This window comes from Mustela putorius, unplaced genomic scaffold (assembly GCF_011764305.1).
Source record: "Mustela putorius furo isolate JIRA1106 unplaced genomic scaffold, ASM1176430v1.1 tig00003962_pilon_pilon_pilon, whole genome shotgun sequence".
NCBI lineage: Eukaryota > Metazoa > Chordata > Mammalia > Carnivora > Mustelidae > Mustela > Mustela putorius.
The window spans coordinates 3,795,388-3,813,272 of record NW_025422106.1 but is presented as its reverse complement, the minus strand read 5'-3'; the positions used below and the strand labels follow the sequence as shown (position 1 = coordinate 3,813,272).

General features: G+C 49.7%; 1 protein-coding gene across 2 annotated transcripts; it reads left to right on the top strand.

Annotated features, from left to right (window-relative positions):
* The first annotated feature begins 601 nt into the window (after positions 1-601).
* On the top strand, positions 602-7,087 carry SLC35B1 (solute carrier family 35 member B1). 2 transcript variants are annotated; one of them, XM_045070104.1, is made up of 9 exons: positions 602-837; positions 1,472-1,575; positions 2,135-2,265; positions 2,540-2,570; positions 3,147-3,304; positions 4,444-4,570; positions 5,323-5,429; positions 5,582-5,735; positions 6,836-7,087. In XM_045070104.1, exons 1-9 carry the CDS (start codon positions 623-625, stop codon positions 6,886-6,888), a joined length of 1,080 nt encoding a protein of 359 aa, XP_044926039.1. In that variant the 5' UTR covers positions 602-622; the 3' UTR covers positions 6,889-7,087. The 2 variants fall into 2 exon arrangements, with proteins under 2 accessions (XP_044926039.1, XP_044926040.1); XM_045070105.1 differs by lacking the exon at positions 1,472-1,575 and having other exon boundaries at positions 677-837.
* The last annotated feature ends 10,798 nt before the right edge of the window (positions 7,088-17,885 follow it).

Sequence of the window (17,885 nt, the reverse complement as noted above, 5' to 3'; positions counted from 1 at the left end):
ACAAGGGAGGGTGCTACTAATTGTCTATCCCAAGTTTCCGGGCTGGGAAAACTGTCTGCGACAGGCAAAGTGAACCCTTTGAAGCCTAGTGAGGGCCCTTAGAAGGAGGACGGCCCTCAAACAAACGCCGCCCTTGAACGCTCTTCTTGCAGAAGGTTAGGCGCCGACGCGGGGCAGCTGCTAGGGGGCGCTGAGGTTCCACTAGACTCCCTGGCGTTAGGACCCAGCGGAAGCCTTACTGCCGACAAGCGAAAAGACTCGGATTAGCCGAGCCGGCCTCCTTCCAGCTCACCTGTCTGTCTTCGCACAGCACAACCAATTGGTGACCTCCACATCCACATACGTTGTCACTCCTCGCCCGCATAGCTCCTAGGCCATCCCGCCTCGCTCCGATTCGCAGTTGTCCTCGGAGTTGCCTGATCGGAAGAGCCCAAGGGCTCGGCACTAATGTCGGGACAGTGGCTCTTTCGGCCATCAGGAACGAAGGCAAGGTCCCAGGGAGGGTGTCCTTTCCTTGGGAACGTTTTTTGGGTCTCGAAGCTTTTCCTTCTCGGAGGCTCTGAGCTGGCAGCTCTGGCGGTGGCTGCCGGGGCCTACTGAGCGGCGGTCGCATGCAGCTCCTATGAGGCCCCTGTCGCCGGTCGGCGATGTCCGGCTGGAGCTGTCGCCGCCGCCGCCGCCGCTGCCGCTGCCGGCTGTGAGCGGGTCTCCGGTCGGGTCGTCCGGGCGTCTCATGGCCGCCAGCAGCTCCCTGCTGCCCGACCGGCTGCGCCTGCCGCTCTGCTTCCTTGGCGTCTTTGTCTGCTATTTCTACTATGGGATCCTGCAGGAAAAGATGTGAGCAGATCCCCGGGGCGGGAGCGCAGACTTGCCTACCCCACCCCCCGCCCCCGTGGCCCGGTTTGCGGGCCTCTGGCCCCTGACCCGGGTGTTCCCTCTTGCCCGCCCTCCCAGCCCCCCCCCCCCCGACGACTTTGCAGCTGCGGCTGAGCCTGCTCAGATTTTGTCTCCGGATTCTCGGGACCTGGTTATTTTTCTCCCTATTGGTTCTAAGGGCTTGGGTTTTACAGGCTGAGAAGTCTACCTCCTACACAGGTTTCCTTGCTTACTAGCTCCTCTTTGCTACTTCCAGATGTTTGCAGACAGCTGGTTCTTTTGCCCTCGGCCTTGCTTGTGTTGCCCACATCCCCTCATCTGCTGCTTGGGGTACCTCGTTTTACTGTCCAATTTAACACGTTTCCTCTAGCTCCATCCTTTACGGATATTCTTTCCCTAGGCTACCGGATCAGCAGGCTGGGATGTCTGGCTTCTAGATCCAATAAAATCAGCCCCTTTTGTGAATGAGGCCAGTGAACCTTACATCCAGAGAAGCAAGATCATTTTAAAGCTTTCAGTAACTCTAGACATACTAGATGACACTGAATGAAATACACTAATTCTTTTTTTTTCCCCCTCATAATTTCATTCTTAGAACAAGAGGAAAGTATGGGGAGGGAGCCAAGCAGGAGACGTTCACTTTTGCCTTAACTTTGGTCTTCATTCAATGTGTGATCAATGCTGTGTTTGCCAAGATCTGTGAGTACCTCTCTAGTAATCTAGTGATCCCTATCCACCTTTAAGGTTTAACTTCCAACACTCCCACCTTCTTTAGTGCTTTCAAAGTCTCTCTGTTCAGTCTTCAGAACTAATGGCTTTGGAATGGGGTGAAATCCTATTTCCTTAAATTAGACCCAACTTCTGAGTCAGAAATGTGCAGAGAATGGGTATTCTGTGTGCCGGATCCCCGTTGAGAACAGTTAATTTTTTTTTTTCTTTCTTTCTCTTTGATTTTCCTTTATGTGTCTGCTTCAAACATGGTTTGAGCTGCTCTTTGTTCCCTAGGGGCTTCAGCAGAGCTAACTCGTCCCTTGAACTGAATGAGCCCCCATTCCTGCTCTGCATGTGGTCTTGTGTTAGGTATAGGTGAGATTGGAGAGTTGAATAACCTTCAGAGATTTCCCAGTCTAAGAAGACAGAAATAATTTGTGCTTCTCGTCTTATTTGACGTATTTCCTTTCACTTGACTTCAGCTTTGGCTCAGTGGCCCATTCCGGGCCCACCAGGTTTCTCTTACACGTTTTTTGTCTCTTCCCAGTGATCCAGTTTTTTGACACTGCCAGGGTGGATCGCACTCGGAGCTGGCTCTATGCCGCCTGTTCTGTCTCCTATCTGGGTGCCATGGTCTCCAGCAACTCGGCACTGCAGTTTGTCAACTATCCGACTCAGGTGAAACCTCAGGGTGTGATGAGGGTTAGCTCAGAAGTTGTTTGAAAAGAACTAAGAATTCTTCGCTCAGGTCTGTGACTTAAATGAAAGAGATTGTGTTGGGAGAGTTTCAGAGGCCAAAGAACCACAGATCTGAGGTCTAGTGGTGGTGGGTTGGCCATGATAGGCTGTGGTTTCTGGTGCAGACCCCATGTGACTTTTCTTAACAGAGTGCCTAGCACAGTGCCTGGCACATCCCAGAGGCTCACGTACTATTTGCTGAATTTCATTTCAGGTCCTTGGTAAATCCTGCAAGCCAATCCCAGGTAAGCAGAAGCAGATGGTCACCCTCTATCTACCATCCTCATTCTTCCTCTAGTAGGCTCTCTGCTCGTCTGCTAGAGTTGTGTGTCCCTTCCGATTGTCATCCCATCACAGCTATCTCCAAAGCCAGCCCTCCATCCCTTCCCCCTGCCATCCTGTCCTCTGTATCACTTCTGGTGGTGTTGGGTATACATGGGCTGGAAGCTAGAGGCTGACCAAGTCTGCTTCACATGCCAGTCATTTTGGTGTCCTGTGTGTTTACATTGTCATTAGATTTAGGTCCCATTTTGATCATCAGTTTCTTTCTTTCAACCTCTCACTTATCCACTGTCCCCACCCTTTCCCTTGTTTCTTCTTGGACCGTTCACCTTTGTTCTCTGCCTTTTCCCTGCCTTCTGCCCTTTGTTCTCCCCATTGCTCAACCCTGTCTATCCAGGTGCTAGCCTTGCACCTTCCTTATAGCTTCTGTAGGCCTTCCTTCTCAGACATTCTTTTCTCACAGGCTTCTCCTAAGAGGACAGTGTTGGGCTCATCAGTGCATGTGGGTATTTGAATTTTCCACTGTTTCTTCCCTGTAGTCATGCTCCTTGGAGTTACCCTCTTGAAGAAGAAGTACCCAATGGCCAAGTACCTGTGTGTGTTGCTAATTGTGGCTGGAGTGGCCCTTTTCATGTACAAACCCAAGAAAGTAGTTGGGATGGAAGAACACACAGTTGGCTACGGAGAGCTGCTTCTGGTATGTGATCCTGGTGGGAAAGGCAGCCTTTTCCAGTAATCACAACCAAGGAGCATCCCACCTGGGCATCCAAAAGGCTGGTTATGTGTCAAGAGAGAGATTGCGATGCTCCTTGCCCCCCATTTCGGGTCTTTGTCTCTTGCTGCATGGCCCCCGGCTCTGCTAAGGCCACAGCGGGGAGACTGAAATCTTGAACAACATCTCAGCTCTCCTGAGGGGTAACTCTGAGGCCTGCATTTAAGTGCTGGTGTGAGGCCAGAGAGACCTGAGAGCAAATAGGGAAGGAATGGCATGTTTCTCACTGTGGCTTTCTGAGAAACCTGGAAGCCAGAGTTTAAAAATAACACTGGAGTGGCTCTTGCTTGCTGTGTATTGGGCATTGTTCCCAGTGGTTTACCTATTAGTTAATTTTTTTATTTTAAAAGATTTTATTTATTTATTTGGCAGAGAGAGACACAGTGGGAGAGGGAGCACAAGCAGGGGTAAGTGGGAGGGGGAGAAGCAGGCTTCCCGCAGAACAAGGAGCCCTATGCAGGGCTCGATCCCAGGACCCCAGGATCATGACCTGAGCCAAAGGCAGACGCTTAACGACTGAGCCACCCAAGGCACCCCTAGTTGGTTAATTTTTACAACAGTAACCTTATAGTATATGTAGTATTAGTTCCATTTTCCGTATGAAGACACAGACAGAAGTTAAGTCACTTGCCATAGTCACACAGCTGTGAAGTGGCAGAAGTACTGGCTCACTTTGCCCAGGCTTCTAATCCTGGGCAGTAGATGCAGAGAATCTAGTCCAGAGCACTCCTCCAGGCCAGGAGGCTACCAGGCCAGTACCAGGTGTCTGTTCTCTACTCTCCCGGGAAAAATACGTGGCTCAGCACATGTTCCAAGCTTCATGGCACTGCCTCCCATCCCACTCTGATATATTTACTCTGTGGCTCAGATAGTTCTAGTGCCTGGGTGGGGCAGTGGGCAGCCAGCACGGTCTCTCCTGACTGAATGGTAGCAGTTTGTTCTGAGGACTCTGTCTTAAGACAGCAGCTTTGTGAGGAGTCTCAGAATAGTGAGAGTCCTGTGTCCTGGGTTGGGGAGGGGCCCCGGTGGCCTTCTCACTGCAGGGTGCACCCTCTCTTTTCCAGTTATTATCTCTGACCCTGGATGGACTGACGGGCGTTTCCCAGGACCACATGCGAGCTCATTACCAAACAGGCTCCAACCACATGATGCTGAATATCAACCTTTGGTCGACATTGCTGCTGGGAGCCGGTAAGGAGCAGCTCTGCTGTTCTTTCCACACATCACCAGAGGGCAGACTGTCACCCTCCAGCAGATCCCTAGCTCAGATGCCGGTTGCAAACTTTGCCCAGGCTAAAGGACTGTCTTGGCCCTAAGATACCCTTCTATCCAAGCCCCTGGAAAAACCTTCCTGGAGAACAGTTCCCGGCAGGCTCTGCTTCCTACTCCTGACTGGCACGGTCATAGGCAGACCTGTGACATTTTCCCTGGGAGGACATGTGGTAGCAGGTCACAGGGGTGCTTCAGGAACTCGCCTTCTGTGAGAGTTGAGATACCGGTACTTGGCGTATACGGACTGTACTTTGAATACGAATGCATGTGCTTTAAAATCAGTGCTTCCTAACCTCTTTTCAAATCTGGGCACGTGTAGGAAGTATTTTTGTACAGCACAGTGGGGTTAATGGAGGAGGCTGCTGATGGCTAGAAGTGGCCAGCACTTGGGGCTGCCTTGAGCTGGGGTTGTGTGGGTCAGTGTCTTCCCAATGCCTGAGGATCTCTGCTTCCAGTGATTTTGGCAGAAGTAGCTAATCGACTCACAAGCGTTTCTGGGAAGAGTCTTCAGTTAGTTTCTCTCGTCGGGAAACTAGGAGCAGGATACCTAGTATGAACTCAGTCCCTGCATTTGTCCATACCTCATTCTGTGGGGTCCTTTCCCAGGCTGTACAGACACGGGTGTCAACACAGGCTCCATGCTCCGTTCATCCTTTACCATTTCTCCCCAGGAATCCTGTTCACTGGGGAGCTCTGGGAGTTCTTGAGCTTTGCCGAAAGATACCCTACCATCATCTATAACATCCTGCTCTTTGGCCTGACCAGTGCTCTAGGTCAGGTGAGTACCTCAAGACTGGGTAGCCTGGCTTCCCTGAGAAAGACCGACCCGGGAAGATGGCGGCAAGACTAGCTCTGATGTACTGCCACAGATTTTAACCTTGGGGCAGAGCCCCAAGAGCTGGCCTGACCCCATTTTCTCGGTCTTTCTAGAGCTTCATCTTCATGACAGTTGTGTATTTTGGCCCTCTGACCTGCTCCATCATCACCACAACTCGAAAGTTCTTCACTATCTTGGCCTCTGTGATCCTCTTTGCCAACCCTATCAGCCCCCTGCAGTGGGTGGGCACCATACTCGTGTTCTTGGGTAAGTTCCCTGCGGAGCTCACATCTCTGGGCACATGGAACAGCAGTCACAGAGCTTGCTTTTTCCTTTTTTGTTTTAATTAAGTTTTTTTGGGGTGGGGAGCGAGAGGGAGGAACAGAGGGAGAGAGAATCCCAAGGAGCCTCCTCGCTCAGTACGGAGCCCAACTTGGGGTTCAATCTCAGGTCCCTGAGATCATGACCTGAATCAAAATCAAGAGTCGGATGCTTAACTGACTGAGCCACCCAAGTGCCCTGCGACAGAACTTTAGATATTTTTTTTCCTGAATTATGTATTTATGAAATTGATTTCTTTCATTTTATTTTATTTATTATTATTATTTTAAAATATTTTATTTATTTATTTGATAGAGAGAGATCACAAGTAGGCAGAGAGGCAGGCAGAGAGAGAGAGGAGGAAGCAGGCTCCCTGCCAAGCAGAGAGCCCATTCGGGGCTTGATCCCAGGACTCTGGAATCATGACCTGAGTTGAAGGCAGAGGCTTTAACCCACTGAGCCACCCAGGCATCCCTGATTTAGTTATTTTAGAGAAGATGTTTTTAAAAAGGAGAGGAAGCAAAAAAAAAAAAAAGCAAGCATTGCTCCTAATCCACCCTTCCTTTTTTTTTTTTCCATAATCCACCCTTCCTAATGAGCATTTCATTTTAGTGATCTTCCTCCAGCGACTTGGGTGTCCTCAGACACTGAGCAGATAAAATTGTTGTACTTATTCCCTACCAATCTGTGTTGCTATGGATGAGAGGAGAGAACTAGCTAAGAAGTACTGACATTTTTTTCTTAAAGTTTTATTGTATTTTATTATATATATGTAAATATATATAACTTTATATATACATATACATACATATATATATATATATAAATACATATGTAATTATCTATATTTTGGTGATTTTTTTCATTTGATGCCTTACTTTTTCTCTGAGGGAGTTCTATAAAACCAGTGTTTGGAGTTAGTTTTATTTAAGGCCCTAATTTTGGAGAACCAAGCTGACATTCCCCTCCCCCCATGCTACTCTCAAAATCATTGGTAGGTTTCATTTCTCATCATAAAGCTAAGCCCATCTTCTCCCTTTTCATAGGTCTTGGTCTTGATGCCAAGTTTGGGAAAGGAGCCAAGAAGACATCCCACTAGGAAGAGAGAGACTACCTCCACTTCGAGAGTATTTAAGTTATTATCTCAAATACGGACATCTCTTGGGCAAATGGACACAATAAGGATAAAGGACTGGGTTCCAGTCTGCTTTTGGTTTTTGTGGGGTTTTTTGTTTTGTTTTGTTTTTTAAGAAAAGGAAGCAAAATCACATATTCTGTAAAAAGCACTTGGATTTTAATAAGACAGAGTTGGCAGTTTCTGTTCTGGACGACCTGGAGCACAGCCTAACTCGAGGGGAGGAGGGGGAGGAAGAGGCAGAGGCTGGTGCTCTGTGCCCAAACTCCCACTCAGGTGCAGGAAACCTGGCTGGGTGGCTCACTCCCCCGGGAGCCCAAGCGTTGCAGGGAAGACCTTGAATAGATTTGCAGTTGGCCTTGTGGCCTCTGTTCCCGCAGGTGAGGGTCTGAATCTGCCAGGACAGGTGGCTGGCTGTTAGAGCCAGAGAATGTCAAAATCACTTTATCTGTTCAAGCTCTGGTGGGCAAATATTTCCTTAAGAACTCCCGATACAGTTTTTCCTCAGGAAACCTCCCTTGAGGTTGGGGGTGGGGGTGGAAATGAGCCCAGAGCCTCAAGAGTCTGCTGTGCTTCACATTTCCCCACGGCCTCCTCTTCAGCCAGAGCTCAAGCCTGGAGTGCAGACCCGGTGTGGTCTGTGCTCCACCAGGAGTGGAGAGCCGATGTATATATCATGAACAGCTTGGGAAGGTCGATTCCCTCCATCCTGTCTCCCGAATCTGTTCTCAGTCCACCTGGTCTCCTCCTGGGGAGGCTGGATTAATCCTATTCCCCTGTTCCTTTCGGCTGCTAAAGCGTTGCAGTCCTCTGCTGTCGTGGCCCTGCCAGCATGTCCCCATGCCAACTTCTGCCTGTTGAAAGGGATGCTGGTGGAAAGCTTGGTGGCAGGGTGCTGGCACAGAGCCCCCATCAAGTTTCCTGGGTGGCAATGGGGGGAGAAGGCGGAGCATGGAGCGGAGCCACCTGCCCACGGCCGCCTTCAGAGCTGGAAATCACAATCCTCCACGGACCAAACTTTACACATGAAAGTGCATTTCCACCAGCTGCAACTTTCTCTCCATCTGTTCCGCAGCCCCAGCCCCGTGGCTCTCCAGCTGGGAGCCCAGCCTCCTTCCTGAGCGGCTGCCTTGCCACCCTTCCCCAGCCTTTCAAGCCAGCCTCACTTGAGCTCCTGTCGCTCTCTAGGGGCGCTGGTGTCTCTGCAGCTCTGCCCCCAAAGGCCCCCTCTCATTCTGAGCTCCTTGAGAGAAGAGGTTTAAAGTACATCTGGCTGAACTTCCTTCCTTCTCCACCCCCTTTCCCCTCTCTGTTTTTTTGGGATTTTTTTTCATCCCAAAGATTGCATCAATTAGCCCCTTCCCTTCTGGATCATTAGTTCTTCCAAGCTGTCTTCTGCGGCTTGGATGGGTGGTCAGAGCGTGCGGCCAGTGCCAGGGACCTAAGGGCCTGCTGTCCTGACCATCGGACCAATCCCTTCCACCTCCAGTCTCTGCCCTTCCCAACTAGCTGTCTCACAGATGCTTCATGCTAGGCACAAAGAGCAAGACAGAATCTTCCACAGCCCAGTGCGGCTTACACCTGCTACTAGAGCAAGTGCGTCCCACCTACCATGTGCCAAGAGCCTGCTGCTGGTCTATCTTCTCAGCACCCATCTTAACCCATCACTCCTGTGTGCTGCGCACCGTGAACTTGTTAGGAGTTCAAAGCTGAGTAGGACCAGGGCTTACCCTCTGGGGAGGTTCACAGTCTGGTAGAGAGACGGGTAAATAAACCATTGCATCTCAGACACTTGCAGAGCTAACAACCAAGTGTTTGGGCAAGGCGAGGCTTGAGCTGCAGCGTGTGGGAAGATGAAAGGTGGTGGAAGCAGAGCCAAGTGGGAAATGGGGTTTTCAACTGCCTGGCCTCTTCGCTTGCTCCTGCCTTCAGTCAGGTCAAGTGGGAGCAGTGGCTGTGCCCTAAGGCTGTCATTCAGCCCAAAGGGGAGCAGGTGAAGACATGGCGTGAGCTGTCGCTGCGCTTGGTGATGTGCTTACCTACAGGATCTCGGGAGCCCAGTGTGCCAGGTTTGCTCAGAGTCAGCAGCGCTCTGTTGGGGCATAAGGGCTGATAAATGTGAAATACCAGGCAAGTTCCAACAAAAGTGGTGTTGATCGCTAACCCTGGGCGGCCCGATGCCTCAGGTTTGTCAAGATCAAAAGACTTTTCATCTGTAGTTAATTCTCAGCTATGTGTAGAAGCTGGGGGGCGGTGGGGAGCCAGTGCACCAGTTCCCCAAACACTGTATTTTTAGTTTGGCGTGTACTATACCTGATGCCTATTTTGGTCAAACCTTAAGGTTAGTCTCCTCAGTTTTTGGTGCTCAGGCGTATGGAAAAGTGGTCTGTCCATCTCATGTGAGGGCAGTGACCCACCAATGTGATTTGGGGTGAAAACAGGGCGGGGGGGGGAAGCTCTTACAGAATTAAACATTAAAAGAAAGAAAGAGTATGTTGTTTTTAAAGGGACAGAAATTAAACATTCCCTGTGGACCATCTTTCAGACAAGGCATTTAAGAACAGATGATGTGTTTTTCCACAGCCCTGTGACACCCTTGTGAAGAGGACCAAGCAAGCCCCTCTGTTCTTTAGAGAAATGGAAAAACAGGTTAGGGAAGGCTGGCTGACCTGCGGTAGGTCCCTGGGTATGTGCTTACGAGATGAACTAGTACGCAAGGTTCCCTGAGTCCTAGTAGCATCTTGGACCTGTGCCCTCAGAGGGGGAGAGGCAGAGCTCCTCAGGAGGCCTATTGCCTGTGCTGTCTGATCCCGCTTGTCAGTGGAACAGTTTGCACATTTTATGAGTGGTGGTGCTGGTCACTTTCTCCAGATGCCGCGGCAGAGAAATTATCCTGGGTCTCTGCGGGATCATTCAACTCTTCCCACTGAAAACACACCAGCTGTCTTCAGGAGCCACAATCTCACATATTTATTGAACTCCTTTCCCAGAGCTCTTTAGTTCCCGAGAATTTGTCCTAGCAACCCTCCTGGGGAGAGCTTAGGCCAGGACAAGTCTCCCCACATTTGGGATAGGGAACCCAAAACCCGCTGGAGTACATCAGCCAGAAGTCCCATGGCTGTGGGAAGGCAGGGCCCGAAAGTGAGTCTGCACTTCCCACATGTCCGAGGTCAGAGAGCTAAGCCACTGGTTCCTAGTCGTTTGGATTTCCTGGTCCAGTAGAATTTCCAAATAATATGGGGGGGGGGGTTCGTTTTCTACTTTTTTTTTTTTTTTAAGTAAGGACATTAAAACAAATCTATCACCAATATGGCTTAAAACAAGCCATTTAACTCCAAAAATTTTAGGAAGCGCTCTAAGATAAGGACCCTTCTTCCAAAGAAATTATAGTTGGAAATCATGATGGTGTAGATGAAATAATTTTTTAGTTACAGAAAATGTTCAACATAAAATACTCTTCTATGATAATACATTGTAGGATATATCTTTATGATTTTTCACACAATACAACGTGGTCATTTTGGGGGCTGTACTCCACAATGCAGTCCACTGACCCTGGAACGTCACACAAACATGCTGACAAAGATGGAAGCAGCCCACAACTATTTTACATCATTTAGAGCATTCGGAGAGTCTGAAAACAACATCCCCCTGACCTGGGCCTCTTCTGCCTTCCTCTATAGTGTTAGGAGGAGAGCAGGCTGTGGGGATCAGAGAACTTTCCAGTAACTGCTGTAGAAGGGAAACTTGGAGAGTTGGAACACCCTGCTCCAATATCTGCTCCCAAAATGTTCCGGCCATGGCTTTGATCACCCAGCTCAGAGCTCAGAATTAACTCTGGAAGGTTTTCACCTACTGATTAAAGGCAATTTCTGACGCACGTAGTCCTTAGAACCAGCAGCCTATGCCTGCCATGGCAAGAAGGGTGGGAAGGGGAACAAAGAGGGTCTTGGACTAGGGAGTGATTTCATCCAGTGCCTTTCGCTTGGCTGAGGCACGAGTCCACAAGGGCTGGTGGGTTTTCTGTCCAAATAGGCCTGATTCTCTGTTCTTTCTGGGAGAAGCGGAAGAGGAAAGAGGTTCATGGCATTTACGAAGGGGAGGGACTGAATGTTTCTTGCTGCCCACTTCTGTGTCTTGGTATGTGGGTGGCCAGAGCTAGCAGAACCACCACGTTTCCGTTTAGGTTCTGACTGGACACCATTTCCTCCTACTCAGGGTCTAGAACTGCCACATCGAGACCACAGCCCTAGAAGGAATGTGTCACTCTTGTGTGAAGGCTTGGAACTCCCTGAAATTTTAAGAAAAAGTGTCTGTGCATGAAAAAATAAAAGTGTCTGTGTGTGCATAATGGTATAAGTGCTAATACATATGTTAAGCTGGTTGGTTCATTTTTCTGTGAAGAGTCCACAGCTCTCCAGATTCTCAAAGGGGTTCATACACAGTATCCACCATCATCCTGGGGCTCATTTAATCCAAAGCCATTTCCCAAATACAGTGGTGTACCTGGGCACCACTACAAAATGTGAGAAAGCGCCATCCCCAGCTGTGCTTAGAGGAGGGGTGGGGGTGAGGTTGCAGAGCTAGAGTGATCCATTCAAGGTCATTTCTGTTTTTTTCCGGGCCCCTCCACACACTTTATCTGGGACTATCCCATTCAGCAAATAGAAACACAGGATGCCCAGCTAAGTGTGAATTGCAGATTAACAACACTTTTTTTTTTTTAAGTATAAGTATGTCTCATCTAATACTTGTGACATACTTATATTCTTTTTTAAAGAAAGATTATTTATTTATTTGACAGACGGAGATCACAAGTAGGCAGAGAGGCAGGCAGAGAGAGAGAGAGAGAGGAAGGGAAGCAGGCTCCCTGCTGAGCAGAGAGTCCGATGTGGGGCTCCATCCCAGGACCCTGGGATCATGACCTGAGCTGAAGGTAGAGGTTTTAACCCACTGAGCCACTCAGGTGCCCCTGACATACTTAAATTCTTAAATCACAAATTATGTGTGCAATATTTGAGGCATACTTACATGTGTTGTGTATCTGAAATTCAAGTTTAGCCAGTGTTGCGTATTTATCTGACAAGCCTGTGGCATTAGTCATTATTACACATGTTCTCGCTGGCCTTTCTTTTCCTCTCAGATACATCACCCCTTGCCATCCTGCGCGGAGAGCCTGCAGGTACTTTTTTGCTCAGGGCCAAACGTAGAATTCCCCTTTTGGCCCCGGGGAGGTGCAAGCCTAGACCTCGTCGGCAGGGGGCACCATTTTCTTAAAATAGATCCCCAGTGGCGCTTCCGGGGCCTCGGAAAGAGAAAGTGGGGCATTGAATGGAATTCTATTTGCTGCTCCTGCCTTCCCTCCCGAGCTCCCTTCTCCCCACCTCACACCTTGCCAGACTTATCTCTGAAACAAGATCTGCTCCTGTTACTTCACTCCTTAAATCTCTTCGAAGGGTCCATGGTTACCATCAGAGCGCGGCTTGAAAAGGGCTTCGGGATCCCACTAGACTCTGTTTTTCCCTGCTTCAACTCCTGCTGCTTCTACCCTCCGTGATCCCACCCACCTCACACTTCCAGCATCCCCATTCACCGCGAACTATTTGCAGTTTCCCTGTACACTATTTACTGCCATGCCTTTGTGCCCACAGTTCCCTCTGCTTGGAATTCCCTTTCCCACCTGGTGCTTCCAGCGTCTCCATTCATTCAACACGTCGCACCAGCATGTTCCGAGACAAGCCGGGTACCAGGCACTCAGCGTCGCGCGGAGATACTGTGCACGAGGCGGCCAACTACGGCCCCTCCCTTGTGCACCATAGATGGGGGTGGGGAGGGGAAGAACAATCAGCAAGTTATCAAATCAACATGACACTTAAAATTGGTTCTGGGGTGGGGCGCCTGGGTGGCTCAGTAGAAAATAAGTAAATAAAGTCTTTAAAAAATTAAATTGGTTCTGGGGTTAACCAATCTGACCCCTTCCAGCAGAGTTGATGGTTGCCTCCTCTGGTCCTCCGACTGCTTTGCTTTTTATTTTAAGGGTCCCGAATTCTAACACCTGTGCACAATTGTTTCAGGAAGCCTGAACGAATGAAGCCTGCCAGTTGGAGTTAATAGGGAAGGGCTGGGGTGCAGAGGTGGAGGGGTGTGGCTTTGACTAACTGAGACTCTGTTCTGTCCAAAGGGGACAGTGGCTTACCACTTCTTCCCGATTGTTGCCAAATCTGTCATTTCAAAAAAAGAAAAAAAAATGGAAATACCGATTTTTAAGTGAACTCTCCCAGTTTTTAAAATTCTTTGCCCCCTAAACTAAACACGCCGATAGGGTCGATTTGGCCCAGGGCCACACTGGTTCACCCCCTACCCTATGGCAACACTATGTTACTGCCTTGCCCCTGATTAATATTTATGGATATTTTTCCTCCCCTGGGGACCAAGTCCTTGTGTCTTTCTCCCCTAACACAGTGACAGGCTCGCGGTAGGTGTTACACATCAATCAATGTTCGTGGAAGGACCTAAGGGAGGGAGGTAGGAGAGACACAAATGGGCGAACAACAGGTTGTTGATGGAAGTTCTCGTTACTTCTGCTCTGGGCATGGGACAGATGGACCAAGGAAGCCTGAGACAGTTTATTGCCGAGAGTGCCTGTGTGTGTGAGTGTGATCCCATGCTAGCAGGTGTGACAGCTGGAAAATGTGTCTAAGAGCCATCAGCTCCTTTCTTGGTGGGCTCCCAAGCCCTCCCTCCCCATTCTTAGAGGATGGGAGGGAGGAGAAGGCAGGGCTCGCGGTGGACTCCTGGCTTCCTTCCAGGACCTGTAGTCGCTGGCACAGAGATCAGAAAGAGCTTATATAGGCTTTTGGTACCAACTGATACATCCTCAGGGGAAGGTGTCTGGCAGCTGCTGCCACCCACCGCCTCCCCGCTTGAGCGCCCACTGCATAGCAAGCAGTTGCGGGGGGCTCGCTTGAGCAGAGCGAGATAATCAAAATGACCCTTTGCCGGGCATTGGGGAGTCAAAACATGCGAGTTAAAGAGAAGGACGGTGGGGGTGGGGGGAAACTTAGACTCCCCGTCACAGCCCCTCAGAAACAGAGCAGGCGTTTGACCCCTGGAGCAGTCTGCTGATTTCCACGAATGGCATGCTGTCCTTTTTTTTTTTTTTTTTCATCAAGAGAGGAGTCTGCCTTGTGCCCACACAGAGCATCTCATATGCATTCTTACTGCCCTGATGAATAAGAACGTACCTTTGGAAGATAGACATCTGAGGCTTAGAAAGTACATTTTGTCTAATTTTCAGGAGAAGTGACTAGATCATTCGGGAATCAGAGCCTCCATATTGGCCCTGAAAGCTCTTGTGAGTTCTGGAAAATGCTATTTTCTGAATCTGAGAGTGGCGAGTGTGTCGGGGCAGGCTGAAGTACATAGGATTCACTCTGGAAGCTGGACCAGGGAAATTTCTGCCCCATGACTTTCTGGTGAGAGGTCTCTTGAAAGTCAGAGCCACCTCTAGCTCCCAGGCAGGGCACTTCTTGTTCCCTACCAGCACTTGGTCAGCCAGAAGCTTTGAAGCAAGACTTCCAGGAAGCAATGTCTCCCACAGGCGGTGCTGACTCAGTCCAGACTCCAAGCTTTAAGTCTGGTCCCTGTCCCAGAGAAGCCGGAGGCACAGAGGGGGGCTGTGCTCCTGGGCTGTGTTTCAGCAGCCAGGAAAGGGAGGATGGGGGGCACGGACCCTGGATCGTTTAGGTTTTTGCTAAGGGAAAGGGGAAGGGGACTCAACAGTAGCCAGACTCCTCCGGGTTCCAGCACCCTTTAATGAAATCTAGCTTTTCCATGTTTCAGGAGGGAGGGATGGTGGTTAATTCAGTACTTTGCATTTGGGAATAAGAACAACCTTCGATATGTTCCCCTGGCTCTCATTTCTAATCTCCTGTGGGGGTCAAGGCAGTGTGACTGACCATCTTTCTGACTCTCCAACATCCTCTTCCCCAGACTACCTTACTTGGGTTAAAGGGAGATTCATGCACCCTCTCTCCTGACCTTTTTCATGAACTACCTGACCCCTTCTGCCTCTGCTTCCCTCTTCCCTGCCCTCCCTCTCTGGATCCTTTGCTGTTATTTTCCTCTGTTCATACTCTTACCTTCTCTCTCTCTTTCTCTCTTTCTGTCTCTCTCTCTCTCTCTCCCTGCGGTTCTGATGGCAAATCCTTTCCCTGGCACAGACCCTCTACTTGCTCGCCAGCCCTGCTGGGTTACTTTCCTCATTCTGTAGCCTCTATCCAATTATCTCTCTGGCCAGGCTCGTGGGGAGCCCTCTCCTCCAGCCGCCCTGCTGCTGGCAATGCTGTCACCCACGATTCATTTCCATTTGGGGATGGGGGTGGAAAACTGCTTGGAATGAACTGGGAGACGTTTGGCAATCCGTTCTGCCTTCTACTCCAAGGGCCCCAGAAGAGAATCTTCGGGAAGAGAACACCATTTCCCAGAGCATTAAGGGCTGCAGGATCTAGTTTTAACGAATGTGGGATCCACATTCTTTAGAGTCGGTTAGCCAGCCCTTAAAAGCAAGGGCCCATCGACAGGGAAGACAGGAGGCCTTTGCCACAGAAAACGAAGCCGTGACTCAAAGGCGTCACATAGATGCTTCCTTGCTCATCCACGTTCCTGAGTTTAATGTCTTTGGCTTGGGAATTAACTTTGAGACTTTTCCAACATAGATTAAAAATAGAGCTCATAAATGCCATCACAGGCACTTTCCGATATGGTGGCCTTTTAAGGGAAGGCTGGGCTCCCAAGCAGAGGGTGTGAGTCAAAGAGCCTCTGAGTGGGTGCTCAGAGTGCCTAAACCAGCCTGCTGACCGGCCTGTGGCCAAACAGTGGAGGCAGGAAGAGGAAGATGCTGGAGGCTTCTGTGCCTGAAACCTCAGGAACCAAGGTCCTTAGAGGAATGTTTATATCACTCATTCTTCTGTTTATACTTCCCACAAGCTTTTACCTGAATACCTACTATGTGCTAGAAACACAGCTTGGTGCTAGAAATGAGATAGAGGAAAAGAAAAAGAAATCCCACCCCCATGGAGCTTTCCACCTAATGAGGGACACAGATGGGGCCTGGATGAGTTTGACTTAGGGGGAAAGTGCAGGGAGGGGAACAGCGGGGAGCCCCAGCTCTGGGTTGGGGGGGTCTTACTTGCACAGTTGCCTGGAGGAACAGATGGATAAAATCAAAGCCTGGAGAAGCAGCAGAGAATTGGCCAGGCGAAGGTGGCCAGGGAAAGGTGTGGGGAAGACTATTCTGGTAAGAAGTAATAGCCCGAGCAAAAAGAGAGAACTTGGTTTACTCTCGGGAATTGAAAGTAGCTTTGTGTGTGATGGTAATCGGTGTTGCTAAGCAGGGTGGGAGGGTAGGGGAGGCCCCTGGAGACAAAGGCGTGGTCCCTGGTAAAGAGCCTTTCGTCCTATTAAGGAGTTTGGACTTAATCCTGAGGGTCATGGATACCCATGGAAGTGTTGCCCACAAAGATTTAAGTTCTTTGGATTGGCATTTAAGGAAGCTGACTCTGGCTGCAGAGCAGAGAATGAACTGGAAGGGGAAGACCAGAAGCTGGGAGCCCAGTGAGGAGGTGGCCATCATTCAGGGAAGAATTGGGGAAGTGTCCATGAAGATGGAAGGAAGGAGGCGGAGCCGGGCCATAATTGAGGGACGGAATTGTTAGAACATGGAGGTGTGTCTGAAGTGGGCTGGAGGAATTGGGGGTCGTTCCCAGTTTCCAGACTCAGCTGCTTGGTGGGACGGAGAAGCCTGGAAGAGAAGCACGTTTTAGATCTGCTCTGAGGTGCCTGGGTGACATAGAGAAGCACGTTTTAGATCTGCTCTGAGGTGCCTGGGTGATAGCCTCCATCTGAGGCTATCATGAGTGTGAACCAGGCTGGTTGGGTGTGTCAAGTGGGAGGCTCAAGAAAGATCTGGCTCAAGATGGATTTGGAATATTCTTTAGCAGATGGGTGGTCATGGAGCCATGAAAGTGAATGGTCGATCTCGAGGCAAGTGAGGGCAGTGTGAGGAGGAGAGGAACCGAATAGAATCCAAGGAAAATGGATATAAAAAGGATGGCCAAAAGCAGAGCCCCAAACGAGACTGAGAAAGAGCAGCTGGAGAAGCAGAAGGAAAACCAGGACAAAGGGTCATCCTTCTCCTGCCAAGAGTGCCCTGACATCCCTTCAGGAATTCATTCCTCCATCTTCTGGGCCCTGGGGTTTGGGTCTGGGTTTGGGTCCTAGAGGAAATAGGCTTGCTGGCTCTGCCTAACCCTTCTTCTTCTTCTTCTTCTTTTTTTTTAAAGATTTTATTTATTTATTTGACAGACAGAGATCACAAGTAGGCAAAGAGGCAGGCAGAGAGAGAGAGGGAAGCAGGCTCCCCACTGAGCAGAGAGCCCGATGTGGGCTCTCATGACCTGAGCCGAAGGCAGAGGCTTTAACCCACTGAGCCACCCAGGCCCCCCTCTGCCTAACCCTTCTGCCCCACCTCCCACAGCACCCTCCATTCCCCCCTTGCTCTTTGTCTCTAGCTACTCATTTCCCTTGAGTTTTGCAGTCTCCACTCTCCCCCTGGCCTGAGGATCTCCACGTCTCTGGGGTGTTTTCCTTCCTCATTCTCCTTCTCCACATCGACCTTCTAGGTAGGCTTCCAACATCTAATCCAGTCTTCCCTCACATTCCAGACAAGACCAGGGCTCTCTGTCATTCATTTGTTCCCTCCTTCATTTGTTCAGTGTGTATGAAGTGTCAGCTGTCCACGTGTCCACACGGTGCCCAATGCTGGGACGTTCTGGAGAGCGGAACAGACTGCTATGGAACTGACATTGATTAAGCGAGACCGATAATAAACCAGTAAAGACTCAAAAAATTAAAAATTGTTGTTAGTAATGTGAGAGAAGTAAACAGAGTACCATGATCGA